The sequence below is a fragment of the Cyanistes caeruleus genome, chromosome 3 (genome assembly GCF_971803275.1).
Source record: "Cyanistes caeruleus chromosome 3, bCyaCae1.hap1.1, whole genome shotgun sequence".
In the NCBI taxonomy this organism is placed as follows: Eukaryota; Metazoa; Chordata; class Aves; order Passeriformes; family Paridae; genus Cyanistes; species Cyanistes caeruleus.
Window position 1 is genome coordinate 110,105,849 of NC_141703.1, and position 17,474 is coordinate 110,123,322.

The window sequence follows — 17,474 nt, forward strand, 5'->3', positions numbered from 1 at the left end:
CTCGGCCCCAGAACTGGAACATACCCCCTCTGCCTTACTTCATCTCTCTACCAAACAGGACATTGTCAAGTAGCTCAGACCAAAATGCTGATCTGTCTTAAAACTGTGTCGGTCTGCTGGGGAATATCCTCCGGCAGAGCTTTACATAATACCGTGAGATACTTAATTTATCACATTAGCTTCCCCTTCCCTCCCAAAATCGTCTTATCTGTTGTAGGCCCCACTTCAGGATTCACACTGCCTTTGCCGAATTCTGTGGCTGCAGCTACGGAAGCCCCGTTCCCTGAATGTCATAGCTTCGTGTGCGTTCCAAGCCGGCATGTTGCGGTGCTATAAATCCCCGAAATTATTGAACAGTAGGAATCCCCAAGACCTTAGGGAACGGCACGCCAAGGGGCAACTCGTGGAGATCGCACAACCCCCTTGAGAAACGATTTAGGAGCAAGAGCACCCGTGACAGTGTCCTGAGAACAAGGCAGTTGAGACAAAACCTTTAGTTCTTCCCCCATTCACTCTCCGTGTGTCGGCCTCCGCGAGCCCGGTGCTCCCCGCGCCCCAGCGAGTCCGAGGGAAAACGCAAAGAGCAAGGCGTGGAGCTCAGGGCGCGCCTCCCTGCAGCGCGGGGAAGGGAAGGCACCGCCGCGGGGCTGGAGAGGGCTGGAGCAGCAGCGGCCCCGTGGGCACCCCGTGTGCCCCCCTGTGCCAGCGCTCCGCGCGGAGGGCCCGGGCAGGAGCTCCCTGGTCCCCGCCAGTGCCGTTGTTCCATTTCCTTCCTCTGTGGTAGTATCTAAGGCTAGGTGTGAGTAGGTGTGGGGTGTTTATCCGCCACAGGTACAGGAGCTGTCGTATACCTCATTTCTAACTCGTAACTGAGTAACTTGCTTTAACTTTCTCCAAACCCCACAGAGTTGCCAAGTCTGCCCTCCCTCCTTTGATTAACACTGAACTCTGGCCTATAGCACCCCGTGACCTGCAACCTGGGGAGTGACCCCCTAACGCCTCTGAATGTCGCTGCTTAAAAGCTACTGCAAAGTGAGGGCAAATTGCAATCTTATCTTATTTCCTTTGGTTACAAGGGGTCCTCTCGATCAGTCTGTGAATATCCACCCCCTCCCCTCCACTCTCCATGGAAAAGGGCCACCCACGCTGCCTTTTCCCACCCCGGAGCCAACGCTGAGCCCCCGGGCCCGGAGGCGCTCTCAGCCCAGTGCTGCGTACATGCTACTCACTTTTTAACATGACCAAAAACACAAAAAAGCAAAAAGAAAAAAAAAAAAAAGGAAAAAAAAATAGAAATCTCCAAATACTTAATTTTCTTCTTTATTATTTGACAATCCTGTATCCCTTCCCCACTCCCCAACCTGGCCAGAAGCTGCATCCTTAACCCGGTCCATCTTTATTTGAATGTAGTTCCCCCTACCCCCATGGGAAAGAGAAGCTTTGTCAGGTCACGGTGGCTGCTATAAGTCGGGAGGGGGCGGTTTCTTTGTTTTGTTTTGTTCTTTTAAAATTTCCAGCCAAAACCAAAGATTTCCTAATGATTGTATAAACTCAAAACAAACAAACAAACCAAAGACAAAGGGCGTCTTCAGCACCAAGCCCACCTGTGAGGCCGGCCTGGCCTGGGCTGGCTGGGCGAGGGTCGCTGCCAGCCCGGGGCTCCAGAACACCCTGGGCAGCAACTCCCAGCTCCAGGGTGAGATCTGGGGCGCAGGCGCTGGGAGGGGAGGCCGGGGCTTCGCAGGTGGGTTGAGGAGCTGAAGACTTGGGTGCAGGATTGGCTGCTCTGCTGGGTGCTTTAACCCTCTGGGGGCTGGGTGATGTTGATTAATACACGCTGAGGTGCACTTCTGAGCTTCCCCCCCCTTCACTGCTTGGAAGAGGCTGTCCTGTCGTGAGAAATCCCTGAAAGAAGAAGAAGCAGCTTTTCATTTCTCCTCTAGTTCCTTTTTTCTAGATTTCTTTTATTTTTGCAGCACCACTGTGCAACTATGCATTGTATTTCTCAACCTTTTATGCTAGGTAGATGCCTGTGACTTTTTAACTTTTGGGGGGGGATTGCAAATGGAGGAACTTTTTACATGGATCTTTTTAATCTCAGTTGATTGGGGGGTGTTTGGTTCTAGGGTCAGACAAGCTCTATCCCAAAGCAAAATCCAAATGTTAATATTATTAGCCTGATGCAGATACCAAAGATAATTTCTTTCCTGCAGAACCTTAGACTTGTGTATTAAGTACGATTACCCAGCACTTGCATTAGTCTAACCTCAGTAATTCCAAAGCTTAGATGTATATTTTGGTATATTTCTGGGATATTAAAAAATTGTCGTTTAAATTCTTGTTTGTTTCAGTGTAATGCTCTTAAAGTCATAGCATGGAGATAACTGAACTTGTCCTATTCTTAGTAGTTTGAAATAATAGTATTTTTGTATGTTTTGGGTGTGTCTATGTATGTATTAACATAACAGTTTTCACTGCCTAGGTGTTCATAAATAATAATAAAAGAAAAACCAACTACAAAGGTTTTTAAACTGTACATAATATTCCGTGAGGAATTTCCACCAGACCGCCAATTTGGATCGCATTTTCACTGATGGCCGCTCCCAACTGGGATTCTTTCTTTCTTTTTAAAGAGACAGCATGTTCTTTTTTTTCCCCCACTGACCTGAGGTTCTTTCTCAGTGCAGAGGGGGGGGTTTCACTGTTTTTAAGGGGTGGGCCAAAGAGGAAGTAGCTTAAATTTTGTTTTTAAAAAGTATTTAACATGTTAGTTTGAAAACTACCCCTTTGTATGAAGAATTGGGAGTGGAAAACCAAGCCCTTTCTTCTAAATCTGATAGTAATTTTCAAAGAAGCGAGGATTTGTGAATGTCTGTAGTGTCTGGGCAGTCCCTTTTTTGCTTTTTTTTCCTAAATAAGACAAGTTTTTGGTCCTAATGGTTTCACTGCTCTGTGCAACTGCCTGCTTACACTGGCTGGGAGGTTTTTTTTTGTTCTCTTGCCCTTCCTCATACACTGCATTTATAAACTTGAGGTCAGCAGAACACTTGAAATCTAGGGCCATTGTGGGAGTACCCTACCCAAACGCAACCCAAGCTTTTCTTGAGACTGAAATGTGAGAGTCCCACACATTTCAAAACCTTGCTGATCACACTAAGGGTGAGGAGGAAGGCGAAATGCTGTCTCTTTAAAGATGTCCTTTATTATTATTATTATATTATTATTATTATTATTTTCCCAGTGGTTGCCTACAGATAGCTGTAGGCATTGAGAGATTGTGTAGATTACAGTAAATCAGAATGAAAAGGTAGATTTTGTGTAGATGCATTTGTCTGCTGTAATTTTTTATATATATTAAACTTACTGTAATTGTACAGTTCATTTCTGTTGTAAACATCATTAAACCATTTTCCAAGTGTTTTAACATGTATGCACTTGTTTGTAGTTTTTAAATGTGTCGGGGGGAGGCTGATTTCTCTTCCCCTGTGCATCAAACCGGGCCAGCAGATTGATCTGTGGTGCCCTTTGTCTTGTCAAACTGCAGGAGAGCCTGGGTTTCATGCACTCTGCTTGAAGCTTTTGTTCTGATTCTGTATTTATCAGCTCTTCTCCTAAAAGCAGAAACAGCTTCAGTCGCTTCCTGATGGCAAAGAGGAGACTCAGCTCAGCCCCACCGTGAGTGGCCCCAAAAGCAGCATTAGATGCTTTTTGAAATCAAGGTCTCCATTGATATTTAAAGAGCATAAAGGTGATTCCCACCCCCCCCCCCACCCCAAAAGAATTTCATTCCTATTGTTTGGTGGTTGGTATTTCATGCTGCAAAAACTTGTGACTTCTACATCTTGAAGATATAGTTATGGTGATTTTAAAAGAGAAAGCTGTTTTCAGCACTCTTTGTTCTTGCATCAAGCGCTTTTTGCAGCATAACTTTACTGTAATTTTCAGCTCAGCTGTCTCAGTTATCACCCAGTTCTCTCAATTTTTCTTGTCACTGCAGAACAGTAAAGGATCTAGCAATTTTTTTTTTTATGTGAGAAACATTCATTACCATTTCTCAGTTTACTTTTTTTCTGCTTTAATTTATTGCAAATATTCCTTAAAAGCTACAAGCACCTACTGCAGGTACAGTTTTACTGCTAAAGAAGTAAAACTGTCTTGGAACTTGCAAAGCACCCATTTCAACAAGTTTTTCTGCTGCTAACCCCCCAGTCCCTGGAGAGAAGACACAACCTCATCTGGGCAGCGCCCAGAGCAGCAGCTCTTGTTCCCACAGCCTTGCTTTAGCTCTCCTTCTTCCGTGAGGGCTGGTGAGATGGCTTGGTCAGCTCCTGAGTCGAGGTGAAACGCCCCTGGTTTTGCTGGGCTGGATTTGTCCTTGCTGAATTCCTCCAGGCTTCACTGTGCAGCCTTGCGAGGCACGGGAAAAACTGAGGCTGCAGCAGCAGCAGGTGAGTGTCCCTTTGGTACCTGGGTTTGGGGCATTTTCCCAACAGCCCATCCCAGCTTCTGAGATGTGTGTAGGAGCTCCTGTTGGCATCCTGTCCTCCTCAGCTTCCCTGGGAGATGCTGCTGCAGGCTGCTTCAGACGGCCTGAATGCCTCAGGTAAGGAGCTCGTGCCATTCCCGCCGCTGCTCCCTGCACACGCACACGGGGCTGCGGCACTATTTTATTAATCCATCAGAAACACGTGGCATTATTGAACTGGTGCCTCTTTGGAATGATACCCACACCTTTTAGAGGCAGCCTGATGAGAGACTGGTTTGGAAAAGGCATTTGTGTTGGCTTTTGTACAGTTTGTTGTCTGGAAGTGGTAACAGGGGAACCCATCTCCTTGTTTTGTTTTTCTGCCTGCAAAGAAGTCTCTCACTCAGCTTACCTGGCTCATATTTATGGATGAGTGGCAGTGGCATTGCTTGATCTTTTTTGGGATATTGGTGCTCATTTTCTTCCTACTGGAAAGTTGGCATTCAGCCTCCCTGCTTCACTGCTGTAGCATCATGTCACTCTTTATAATTAAAGAAAAACAAGTTGCCCTCCACTGAAGCAGTTTTTTAAAGGCAAATTTAAAGCAAAAAGGGAAAAATAGTCTTAAGATAAATACTACAGGAAGTAAATACAGCCCCCCTATCTCTGCAAATTGTTTAAATGCAATAAAACTATAATTCCATGTCTTAATACTCTGGAAGACAAGGAAGAGCTATGGAAATAGCAGTGTTTGTTACCAGGTGTGGTCTGGTCACACAACACAAACCTTACCAAAAAAAAAAAAAAATCAGCCTAATACCCACTAAAATTGGAAATAACTTTACAGTTATGTACATTCTAGTAGCAGAAGCAGTTACATGATTCAGGAGGAGAGGGAGAAGGGCCAGGTCCAGAGTCTGTGCACCAGCCCACGGAGGTTCTTGCACACAGAAAACACACAGTGCTTGTGTTGGATGAAAAAGACTTTTCCCCTCTCCCCAAAGCAGATGGGCATCTCTCACTCCTGCCCATCCCCTCTGAGGCTCCCACTTAGCGTGGGGGCAAAGGCTGCATTTGGAGAGCATCATAAGTGTCCTTGGTTGCTGCACTGAGCCCCTGAAAAAGAGAAAACCAGAAAAAGAGGTGAGGGATGAATGTGAATGCTTCTTCCTGGCTGACTGGCAGCAACAGGGTGGCAGGGGCTCAAGTCAGGAGCATCTGATCTTTTTTTTTTTCCCTACAGAGGTTTTTACTCCTGAGTGATTCTTTAGTCTTTGTGTGGTGCAAACAGCTATTACTTACCTGAAGGCAAGGTACATCCTGAATAATTGTTATGAAAACATGACTACAGCAAATCATCCTAACTGGTTCTGCAGATCTTTGGAGTACATTTTATGTGTGTATTGGTAAGAGCTAACTGATGCTAGAGTGAGCATCGATAATTAAATAAACTGACATCAAATCATGAACTTTGGACTTCTCCTCTAAGATTTGGAAGGAAAATCAGGTGCAGCTCTGGGTAAGTAAGTTGGCAGTGGGACCTCAGGTGGTTTTGAATCCTGGGAAGCAGCCCCTGACAGCCCTTCCAGCGATACCCAGTCCTTTGCTGACAGCCTGCTCAGGTAAGGCAGCTGTGCCCTATGTTGCTCATCCCAGAGCAGGGATAGCTGAGGCTTCCAAGAGTGAGGAGTTAGTGAGACACCTGCTGCCTGCTTGGGAAAATTCCAGCTGCCTTTCACTTCCCTGTGCCTTCCTGACAGTGCCATTGGATATCCAACCACTCAGGAGGACACGTGAGGGGAGCAGCTGTGGGAGGTGGTGCCTACCTGGTAGAGAACTTCATTTCCTTTGCCTCGCCGCCTCTGCTGCTTTGGGAAAAGAAAACGATTAATAGATTAATCGATTAATAGGTAAGATTAACAGATTGATTAATGGTGCTTTTCCGATTATGCAAAGATAAAGCAGCCCCTGAGTTCCCTCATGCTCTGCTCAGGGTGTACAGGATGTACCAGCTGTGCATGGCCTGGACTCTGCACAGGAAAGCACCTGGTAAGTCTGGACCGGCCCAGACAAGCTGCAAAGGATGTTAAGGAGAAAATAGAGGGTAGGAAATAAAAACAAATTGGTTTGGTTTGCTGACATATTTTCCTGTCATACTGTTAGAATGTTGCTATTTCTTTGATTCACTGTATGTATAGAGATTTGGCGGCATTTCTGTAGACACTATTTAATAATAGATTGTATCACAGATGTGTCAAGGAATAGTGCTTGTTACAGTTAAAATTGCAGCAACCTATTAAATGATCATATATTTGGAATGGGACAAGGCCTTTGGTGTTCTTGTCCCTCCAGAAACAGAAACATTCAAAAAACATGGTGCAACTTTATAGCCCCATATCTCTTAGACAGAGCTCGACTCTGGCAGAGAAGCATTAGAATAAAAAAGGGGAAGAGATTAAATGTTGGTGTTGCTTCAGCATTTCTCAACACTAAACTTTGTTTTGCAATGCCCTTTTATCATGTGTCGGAAGGAAATGAAAGGTTATATATATATATATACGTATATATATGACACTTTGACATAGAATAGAACCTGTGTAGGTCAGAGCAATTTTTCATTTTGCCATAAACAAGTGTCCCCAGATGGTTTGTTTTTGACACAAGCTCCCCTTCCCCAGCAGTGCACAGAGCTAAAACTCTCTCTCTGCTGTAGCTGGAGACGTGACCGATGTGTGTCTTCCTAAACATTTGAGAGCAGAGCTCTTGGAAGGACATTTCCCCTGTTCCTTGTCCAAAGTCAGGCACAAGGAGGGGCTGCCAATTGCTCTCCTGATCCTGGAACTCCAGCCAGCCTCAGCAGCCCGTGGAGGGGAAACCATAAACCTGCAGCTCTGAACTGCTCTGGAGAAACATGCCCCAAAATCTTCCAATTTTGCTGGACCATTGCAGCACTTGACACCAGACCTTCCTTCAGCTGTTCCTCACCCATCTCACGCCCTCTGCCCCCTCAGCCAGGGCAGCTGTCAGGGGTTTTCTGCCCAAAAGCTGAAATGTGTTTTGTTACCATGTTTTTACCAGGAAGAAAAGTAAGACTCACCTCTCCCTTCATTCCAATCTCACTGTATGCATCACCCATCTTGTCCTTCTGCAGTGACTGCAGGCAGAGAGGGGGAAAGAGTCAGTGTGATAACAGAAAAGCCAAGCCAGCCCCTGGGTAACCACATTTAAAACCAGGTGCTCTGAGTGTCTCAATAGCAGTGAAGGTCTTGGAGACAAGCTCATTTCTCAGGCACGGAAGACCCAGAAAGACCCAAGATGAGACATGAAAATCAGCATTCCTGTATCTGTGCTTTGGTGCACAGACCACTACATTTAACCAGAGTCAAATCAACTCTATCAAGAGGTTCCTAAGCAGCCCCTCTTAGCTGCACTGGCATTTGGCCTTTGCCAGAGAGCAGTCACAGGGGCTGGAGTCCGTGCACAGGAAATACTGCAGCAGCAATCACATGGGATGAATGTTGGTTAGGCACTAGCATTAGGCATTAGCAGGTATCTTGATCCAAGCTCTTTTCCACATCTCCCCAGTGTTTTCCCTCCTGTCACTCAGAAGTGAGCAGAAATTTTTTAGCAAAAGCAGAGGATCTGGGGGAAGAGTTGTGTGGAAGGGAAGTCTTGAAAAGCAGCTGTTGAGTTTTGAACCAAAGCTGAAATTGGGTAGTGGGGGGGAAAAGCCTCCTATGAACCCGTGTCTCCTGTTTCCAGCCATCCCTCCCTCTCTGCTCCCTCCAGAGGGCTCTACTCACAGTGTAGACAGTGTCCTGAGGGTTCTTTCTCCTCTGCTGTAAAACAAGAAAAAAGTTGCCCATACATTGCACTACCAGCATCCTCTGCCACCTTGTATGTGCTTATGCATTTGCTCCATGGCACAGCTACGGCTCCGTGGGCTTTCCCTGCCCATTCCAGTCCATCCTGCCTCCACCCATAAGGCTCTGTTCAGACAACTTGTTCTGGGCAAAATTAATTTCGTTTTAACAATTGGTAAAACTTAGCTCTTCTCTGCTCGCTCCCTACAGCCGTCACCTGCTGATGCAGGAGGTTTTCCCTCCCTTTTCCTTTGAAAGTGATGGGCTCTGCAGCAGAAAGGGTTGTTTTGGCTGCTGCTCTGCTTTGTGGGCGCCTGTTTGATGGCATCAGACGCAGCGAGCTCTGTGAAACACCCACCGCTGCCGGGCCTCCTCCGCATCCGTCCCCGCCCGGGTGGCTGCGAGCTCCCAGCCGAGCGAGGGGGGCAGAGAGCGAAGGGGAGCTTTGTCCCCCCGCGCCGCCCCGGTTACGACACAAAGCCGTCCTTCCCTCCCCAGGAAGGCGCTCGGGTGGCCGCCTGTGCGAGCAGAGCTGTGACACGGCGTGGGAGGCACCGGATCAAAGCACAGAGGTGCACAGAGGTTGTGCCAGGAGGTTACCTGGTGTCTCCCGCCCAGCTCGGGGTCTGCTCCTCGCTTCCCTCCCAGAACATCGTAATCGTCTCTGTGCGAGCGGGAGAGCTTCTGAAACAGGAGAGCAAAAGCAGTGGGTGGACACCGTGGAGATGAGATAATAGATCTTGACACAGAAATTGAAGGGAACCCAGCTCAGCTCACAAGGTCTATAACTGAACTAGAAATTATTTTTACTCCCTAATGCCACCGTCGACAAAAATGCCTACATTTAAGCCATGGAAATGACACAAAACTGCAAGCTGTTGCATCAAGAACCTTTCCTAAGTGGAAATTAGTTGAAAACTAGAGAGCACGAGGAGGAGGGACTCTAATTTTCATGCTTTCTCTCCCACTGGAGAGCAAAGAGCCACGAGCTTCGTTTTCCTTGCAGAGCTGCTCATCTAAATATGCATCAAGGAGCTACAGAAATTTCATGCCCAACACAATTCTTAGCTGGGAAAGGTTACTTTGGACAAGGACAAAGGAGAGATTTCAGGTCAGAATAGCACAGTTAACAGAATGCTACTCGAAAGGTGACAGGCTAAAAAGAAATTGTATTAGTGTTCATACATTACAGAGTTAAACAGAACTCGTCACAGGATGTGGCTATGGTCAAAAGCATGAGAAAAAAAATTAAAAGCCAACTAGACATAGCAAAAATAGCTAGAGTTTAATGCTGCCATGAATGAGCAACTTAGTGAGAAGGGTCAGGCAGAGTCTTTTCTCTGTCCTCTTTCACTGCCTGAAGATACTGCCCATGGTCAGGGCACCAGACAAGGTACATCTCTGGTATGATCTGGTACAACAGGGCTTGCTGTGGGGCAACAGGAAAGCTTGGGAATGGAGGCACAGGGGTGTGGTGGCTCAGGCTCCTCACACTGGAGAGTGGAAAAGCTGCAGATGCCCAGAGTCAGCTCATCAGCATTCCTTGGCATTTATCCTTTGCCCAGTCCACATCAAACAGCAGCAGCAACAGGGGCCGTGGCTGCACACACGCCCAGAGCTCTCACAGGCCTGTTTGTTCCATGGGGCAGCACAACAAACAGCCTGGGCTCCAGCCAACCTAGGGCTCAGTGTGCCAAATCATGAACAAACAGCCCAAAGACCTCTCCAGCATCTGGCCAGAGTGGTGACACCAGCAGCTTCCCCTGCGAGGTTTTACCTTTCCTCCTCGCAGCTGCCATGCTGCACACGTGTACAGCCGACTCATTAGTACAGCCTACTCATCCAAAGGTTTTCTGACCAGCAGGCAATTCACTGTCTCTAAGTGTCCCAAAAAGTCTGTCTGGATGGTGGATTAGAAAACAAAGACCAGCAGTTACTCACGTTGTACACGTCATCCTGTCCTGGTCGCAGCTGTGGCTCAGAGGCCTGGCTGAGCTGGAAGAGAGACCATTCTATGAGCAGAGAGACAGTGGCTCCCTTCAATCCTTTCATTCCCTCTCTCCTACCAGCTACGCTCATCAGAGACAGGGCAACCCACAAGCAGCTCCCTGTGGGGCTTCAGGCAGTGCAGACCCCTGCTGCAGCAGCACTTTTATCCACACACCAGCCTGTCCTCAGCAGCCAAGTCATTTTATTGCACATATCACCAGCTCATAAACATCTGAGTTTGTTCCCTACATACCTGCCCTCCTCAGATTTTATCTCTCCATTCTCTTCCTGTCATAATCTTGTGCCTCCCTGGGACTTTGGTTCTCCAGTTGCCTGAAAAGTTGTTTGGCTTCCTGCAGGGAATCCCTGCATCCCTCAGGAGCAGCACTTGGCTTGCAGGGCTCTGGTGCCACCACAATAAGTTGATGTGAGTGGCAGCTAACAAAGAGGTAAAGGATTATCCCTCCTGTAGCTGCTCTTTGGCTCAGCTGCTCACAATACTTATGAGCAATCAATTGCTAAGCCAAAATTTCAGCTAAAAAGGGGCAGTTTTGGGTCAATGAGAACAGCTACTTCGTGTTGTAGTCTTTAAAAAAACCCTGTCAAACTACAGTCTGTATTGATTTAGCCTTCTTGAGTTATTATGGCATTCAATTCTTTATTAAAAGTAACCTTCTAGCTCGGTCTATATTTAGGCATAGAATCATGTTTGTAGCAATTACACAAGTCCTCTCCTCTGGTTGTTTGGGTTATGTCATTTACAGCATCACACTCATTGTATCAAAGATATTTGAATTATTGAGACATTTTAATACATTCTTCACAAGCTTGCTGTTTTCCCTGTATTTTCTGTGTATCCCCTCCTCTCTTTCCAATGAAAAAGAGGAGAAAAAAAAATCCACATTACTCTTGAGCAGTCACTTCTCCCATGTACAAAATCCAGAATCTCTGATGTATCCATAAGTGTAACATCAAAACACTCTCATATACTCTTTCTCCCCTCCATTCATAAACCTTTGGAAAGAACTGCCCTGGGTTGCCCAGAAGACAGTCACTTGACAGTCTGGTGTCAAGTGGACACCAGAAACAGAGTGGGGGAAAAAGGGAAAGAAAGAAAGCAAAAGAATGGAAAGGTCTCATTTTAAGAGATGTTCCCCTCCACTTTCCAGCCCAGCTCAACTATGTTACGCCACCAAATCCAAATGCATCTGTGTTGGGTTAGACTGACCTTTGCCTTCACAAAAAGGGCTGTCATGACCACTGCATAAATGAAGAGGAATCCATCCAGCACGTAGCAGAGCCTGGGATCTGTGAGGCCAAGAACTGATGCAGCATCTGCACAAAAATATCAGATACATCAGCAAACAAAGTCATTTGTGTCACTGAGTGCTTGGCAGCATAAATGTGGCAGTGCTGCATAGCACTCCATGGAAAAGTAATAGCCAGTGTGAGGGCAACGTTGCCCCTTTGCAAAGGAGATGGAATTCTGAATATAACAATTATAGGATTAATCTGGTCAAAAAGGACCACGGCAAGTCCAGCCTTTTCTCTAAACAGGTTCAGTTAAACCAGACCGTCCAGGATCTCAGCCAGCTGAAAGTATCTCCATGGACAGAAATGTTTGCAAAATCCCCCAACCAACAGAGGACATTTATTTTCTGGGAAAACCCATCAGCATTTCCTGCAGGGATTCATGGCTGGGCCTGTTTCAGGCTTCCTTCATCATGTATGTGTGAGAAAATACATTGTTTGGACAAAATTTTAGGGAAGGGCTTCTCAATTCTGCATTAAATGTAAAGAAAGGTTGACACCATCAAATTCAATGCTCCAAGAGTAACTTGAACCCATTGCCCCTCATGTTTTCCATGTGACTCCGAAAAAGGGAGCCTCCATCTTTTCAGCCACCATTTAAATATTTCTACACTGACCACATCCAGTGGGATACGTTAATATTGTTGTGTTTCTACAGATTAACCTGATGAAACTGCTCCTGTATCAGTTCATAAAGATGTGGTAAGTTCACAAAATACAGCTAAAAGAATCAAAGGATAAGTAACTGTAGATCCAATATGCAGCTCCAGGTCCATCCCCAAGGAAAAGCTGTATTGCATGATGATATAAAAAAACAAACAAAACAAATGCTGTAAAATTAATCTGAGTTGTGCTTTGTGCAGATTTGGAGGGAGTTCAAAAGAAAAAGACAAAAATTATCAATAACCTGAAAAGTCCTTTGATGAAGAGAAACAATCACTGTTCCTACTGACAGTCTCACTGATAGCCAGAAAAAATACCACAGAGTTGATTTGTTTGTCCGAACTAGGAGCTTGAATTCATTTTTTCCTAAATCGTGTATTTAGAAACAAATCCATGGAAATAAATTGAGAATCTAGATGTTTTTCCTTCTTCCCCCCTCTTTTACTATCATTTAAAAATATGGTTCAAAGCACTTTATGAAAAATATTCTTCACCACTTTTCCTCAGGACTTTCATAAAATTTCATATATGTAAACAGAGACAGAGAGATTACATTATTTGCCCAATATTTTATATTAAACCAACAAACAGGCTGAGATTACCTTCCCTGAGCTTTTTCTTTAAACAGTTCACAGGACAATATTTTACACCAGCCTGGAGGCATCTGAGATGCTGCTGAAGGCAGAATTTTTGGGTACTCTTTTGGTATGCTGGCCCTAAATCCCCTCTTCATGTACCAAAGCCAGGCACATTCATACAATCATCTCAAGAACAGTATTTCTCCAGCACTAATAAAATCTCCAGACTGGGAGAAGCCGAAGCAGGAGAAATAGAGGACTGTGGAGGAGATGTCAAGAGATGTGCAGGGGATTTAGCTGTGGCTCTGTGCCAGCCATGGTTAACCTCAGCTGACTCTGCAGAGCCAACCAAGTGCCCACATGGTGCTTCTGTAGGGCAGCCTGGCCTCCAGCATCCCAGGTAATGGATTAAAGCTGTCCAGCGAGGGAAGGCCTGCTACTCTGGCTGTGATTGTTCCTGGGAAAATGTGTTTTGAGACTATGAGAAAGTCCAGTGTTTAGAAACAAACCAATAAAATGAATGGAATCATTAGGGCTGGAAAAAACCTCAGACATCATCAAGTTCAACCTTCAGCCAAATACCACCATGCTCACTCAACCATATTGTGAAGTGTCATCTACTCATTTTTTAAACACTTCTAGGGATGGTGACTCTGCCATTTCCCTGGGGAGCCTGTTTTAATGCTTAACCACTCTTTCAGTGCAGAAAATTTTCCTAATATCCCACCTGAACCTTCCCCAGTGCAGCTTGAAGCTAATTCCCCTTGTCCTATCTGTTAGCTCACGTTATTTCCTTCCTTAATACGTTTGACTTCTGTGTTCTTAAACAAAACAAAACGTACAAAGCACTTTCTAAATAATAACCTTTTAAATGGATTTCTGGATTAGAAAGTGAGAGAGAGAAAAAGACAGAAGGTACAAAGCCCTATTGAAAGAAAGGTCAAGGAGACAGGAAGCACAATGAACAAGTGATAGTTGAAACAGTTTTCATCCATACAGGTGAACAGGACCGGTTTAGGTTTTTAAATGGCCAGAGGAGGGGTTTCTGCCGCTTCAGAACAGAAGGCCAGTCCCTTAGGCACCACCAAAATGTACTTTCTGTCCCTCATCAGCCATGGTCTGGGGGCTGAGGCCAAGATCACAGGGGAGGAGCTGATAATGAGAGCAAAAGGTGCCAGGCCTGAGGGAGCAGTCACACAGAGCAAAGCACAAACAGTAAACAAATAGCAAAGCACAAACAGCAAATATTTCACTGCTGATTCCCACTCTGTTAACCTCACAGGTTCCCCAGCATCTTTCCAACATTCACATACCAGAATTGAGAGGAGACAGTCACTCAGTAGAGCACTGCCCAGGTTTCCAGCCCTCCTCAATCCCACTTGCCAATACCTGGAACTCTGTCAGCAGCTGTGCTTCTGCCCCTGAGAAGTTTCCTCCCAGCACCTCGTCCTTCCAAAGCCTGGACTTTTGTTTCCCCTCTTTTCTCTGCTCCCACCCAGCAATGCAGCCCTGCTGTCCTCTGTGCCAGGGCACTCTCTCCTGCTGCTGCAGGTCCCTGCACTCCCAAATCTGTACCTGGGGCTGGCACCTCCCTCACCCTGCTCCACACTCACACTCCCAAAGCAGCTCTGCCAGCACCTCTGCAACAACCCCCTGTGGCCTTTTACCTTCTGAAGTATGGGGAAAAAAAAGAAAAAAAAAAAAAGAAAAAAAAAGAAAAAAAAAGGCAATTTTTGGCCAATATCTGGCTGCTGTGGACAAGCAAGCAAGAAAAAACCAGTAGTGAGAGCCCAAGAGCAGCCCCAGGAGCTGAGGAAGAGGAAGCCTGGGTGCTGGTGAGAGAGGTTGCGCTGTGGGCGCTTGCCTTGAGAGCCCTGCGTGGTTTCACAGAATTTCGAGCCCCTGGCTCAGGCCCAGCACCAGATGTCTTGCACAGGGCAGCAAGCTTATCTTCAGCCACCTGCCCACACTGCCTGCTGCTCCAGTCCTGCAGAGAGACAGGGAGTCCCAGAACCCACGTCCAGACACAGCCACCCTGCACCAAAACATGACATGAGGGAGAGATGCTGCACCCCAAAGCTGGCTGGGTCCAATCCACAGGGCTGGCCCAATGCAGCCAGTACCAATGGGGATCAGCTGAATTGAATCACTAGAACATGGTCTGGACCCTTGAAACATGCCAGAACATTTCTTTTTAATATTTTCCTCCTCCAATGTTTTTAGTGTGCATCTGGATCGGGTTAGACCATGATTCCTGATAATAGTTGAGAATTACAAACTGTAAAAGCTGAATTACTTGTAAATCCAGATGAAATCTGTCCACCATAATTTTTTTTTCTCTCCCATGGCCCTTATTAAGTGATTAATTTAAGGGTTTTACTCTTAGGGGTTACCAAAATTCATTAACACACCTGTAAATGAAGCATTTTATCTTCCTGGAAACAGAGTTTCTCAGTGAAGCCCATGAAAACCAATCCAGCCCAAGAGATTTATTGATGCAGCTGTGGTTACACACAAAGGTGTTTAAAGGCAGATCCTGTAGGCTCTTCTCCCAGCAGCCCAGAGCTGCCACAGCTGCTTGCTGGGGTGAAGGAGGCAGCCTTTCACAGACACCACCATATTCCACCAGCAGTGATCCCTGTGACTCTGGACTGTTGCTTTTACCTCACTTCTACCTTGTATCATCCAAGAGCCTCTTGCTCTCGTGTTTCCAGACCCCTGTGGGGACAGAATTCCACAGCTGCAGGTGCCACTGCCACATCAGGCACCTACCAGCCTTCTTTCTGGAGGCTGACAGCAGGGAGATGCTGGGTGTGATGGATCTTGCCTCACTGCTGCTGCTTGGGAGCAAAATTCTGAACCCAAGAGAGCTCCCTGGGCTGGGGGCAGAACGAGGAGAGAGATGAGCACCCTGCATGGTGCTTCACTTCAAGTGTACACAGGCCTGCAGCAAAAAAAATAGCCCAGACTAATTGCCTACAAGTTAGCCAGCTAAAATTATTACAGATAATCCTGTTCATAAAGGATATATCTATCATGGGGTTTGTTTACATTTATATATTTCTATGGCTTTTTCTCACAGATATAAACAACAAACAAACCTGTGATCCTCCAGGGCTGAAGAAGCAGAGGCCGAATTCTCCTTCACTTGCAGAAGGCAGAGGGTCAATTAATTTGTCATCAATATTCCATTACATATTTGTGAAACAGCACAGCCCAAAGCAAAGCTTGTGCCCTTGAAGTTCAGCATTTGAGTTCATCATTGTTGTTAGAGGAAACTGCTGATATGTTCAGGATTCAGGTTACAAGACTAGATGTTGGGCAGCCCAAATAATTATATTTAAAAAGGAAAGTATTTTAGGCCATTAACTCCCACTGTTTTACACCAATGAATGTTAGCCCTATGGAAAGTCAGGGTAAGGTGATTTAGGACTCTTGTGAGCTCTTCATACTCCTTTTAGGATCCCTTTCAGGGATGCACTAACACAAAGTTCAAATAATTCAAGTTTCCCTCTGATTTATTTGGAAGAAATAGAGTCAAAAGAAGGAAAATATTATAATGCCACAAAGGGTTAAACATCGGTGTTCCTGCCCAGGGCAGGGCATTTGGAACTAGATGATCTTTAAGGTGCTTTCCAACACAAACTTTTCTATGATTTTCTAGTGCATCATGGAATAAAGACTAATAAAAAAAAAGTCCAGGGTACTGTAACAGGAGCAAGACAAGTGGATGTCCACCAGCTGTTCGATATGTGTGAAAAGGCAACATGTGCAGAAAACAATAAATTATCTACCTTTTCAGTCTGAAGGTGAAGAAGATTAACTTTGAATATATAATTAAATTAGACAGCCTTTCACCCTCCAAATCCTTCCAGAGCCTCGTCAGAAACAGAAAGGAGGGGAGTGCCTTGCTCATCTCTGGAAGGGGACTCCTTGCTTCATCAAAACAGTCAGTCAGTCATTCTCAGAAAAAGCAACTGCTTTCACTTCTCAGTTTAGCAAGGACTCGGTGGAAAGGGCTTTCCTGAAGCAAGCCTGATGTTGCCTCCTAGAGACAGCAAACCATGCACAGTGCAAATGCAGACATGGGTATCCAACAGGCTGGGCTGACAGATGCAAGCTGTGCCGCTCTTTCAGCTTTTGTAGGGGGTTTAGATTAGGCACCAGTGCTTTTACTAAACCCATCTTCATCAGGGACAGCAAAAGTTTAATCCAGTTAATGCAAAAGGTGTTCCCCGCTGTAAATTTTCTAATTCAATCTGGTGTTAAATGTACAAAGAAGCAAGAATTATTATTCAAATGCTTCTAGGTCACTTAGCCTTTCCCTTGCCCTACCGACTCTGTCCCACAGCAGTAACTCACCCCAGACTGATTTACTGTCAGCTGGCCTTTTCATTTCAGCTCCTACAACCCCGTGCACATGAGGGAGGGCTACATAAAAGAATTGAGCCTCCTTGTCTCCTTGGGAATCCCAAAGAGACTTCACGCTGCAAGGTTGAAGGAAGAGACACCGAGTCAAGCACAAGATGCTGCTGATCACCATCAGATGTGTTTCTCTGTTCGGTGAGCACAGAGTGACAGACATTTCCCTAAGTACTTTAAATT

The 17,474-nt window shown here is 45.8% G+C and overlaps 1 protein-coding gene across 4 annotated transcripts in view; it reads right to left on the minus strand.

Moving 5' to 3' along the window:
- Nucleotides 1–1,298: 1,298 nt before the first annotated feature.
- Nucleotides 1,299–17,474, minus strand: part of CD247 (CD247 molecule) — a 52,942-nt gene continuing 36,766 nt past the window's right edge. For 2 of the 4 annotated variants that reach the window (XM_086884156.1, XM_086884157.1), the window contains 7 exons: nt 11,546–11,652; nt 10,270–10,323; nt 8,929–9,012; nt 8,269–8,304; nt 7,563–7,619; nt 6,292–6,330; nt 1,299–5,581 (listed from right to left, as the gene is read on the minus strand). In XM_086884156.1, coding sequence (XP_086740282.1) covers nt 5,516–5,581; nt 6,292–6,330; nt 7,563–7,619; nt 8,269–8,304; nt 8,929–9,012; nt 10,270–10,323; nt 11,546–11,652 — 443 coding nt within the window. In that variant the 3' untranslated portion in view covers nt 1,299–5,515. Of the gene's footprint in view, nt 5,582–6,291; nt 6,334–7,562; nt 7,620–8,268; nt 8,305–8,928; nt 9,013–10,269; nt 10,324–11,545; nt 11,653–17,474 lie in introns of all 4 variants that reach the window. The other 2 variants (XM_023946559.2, XM_086884155.1) reach the window with 1 other exon arrangement.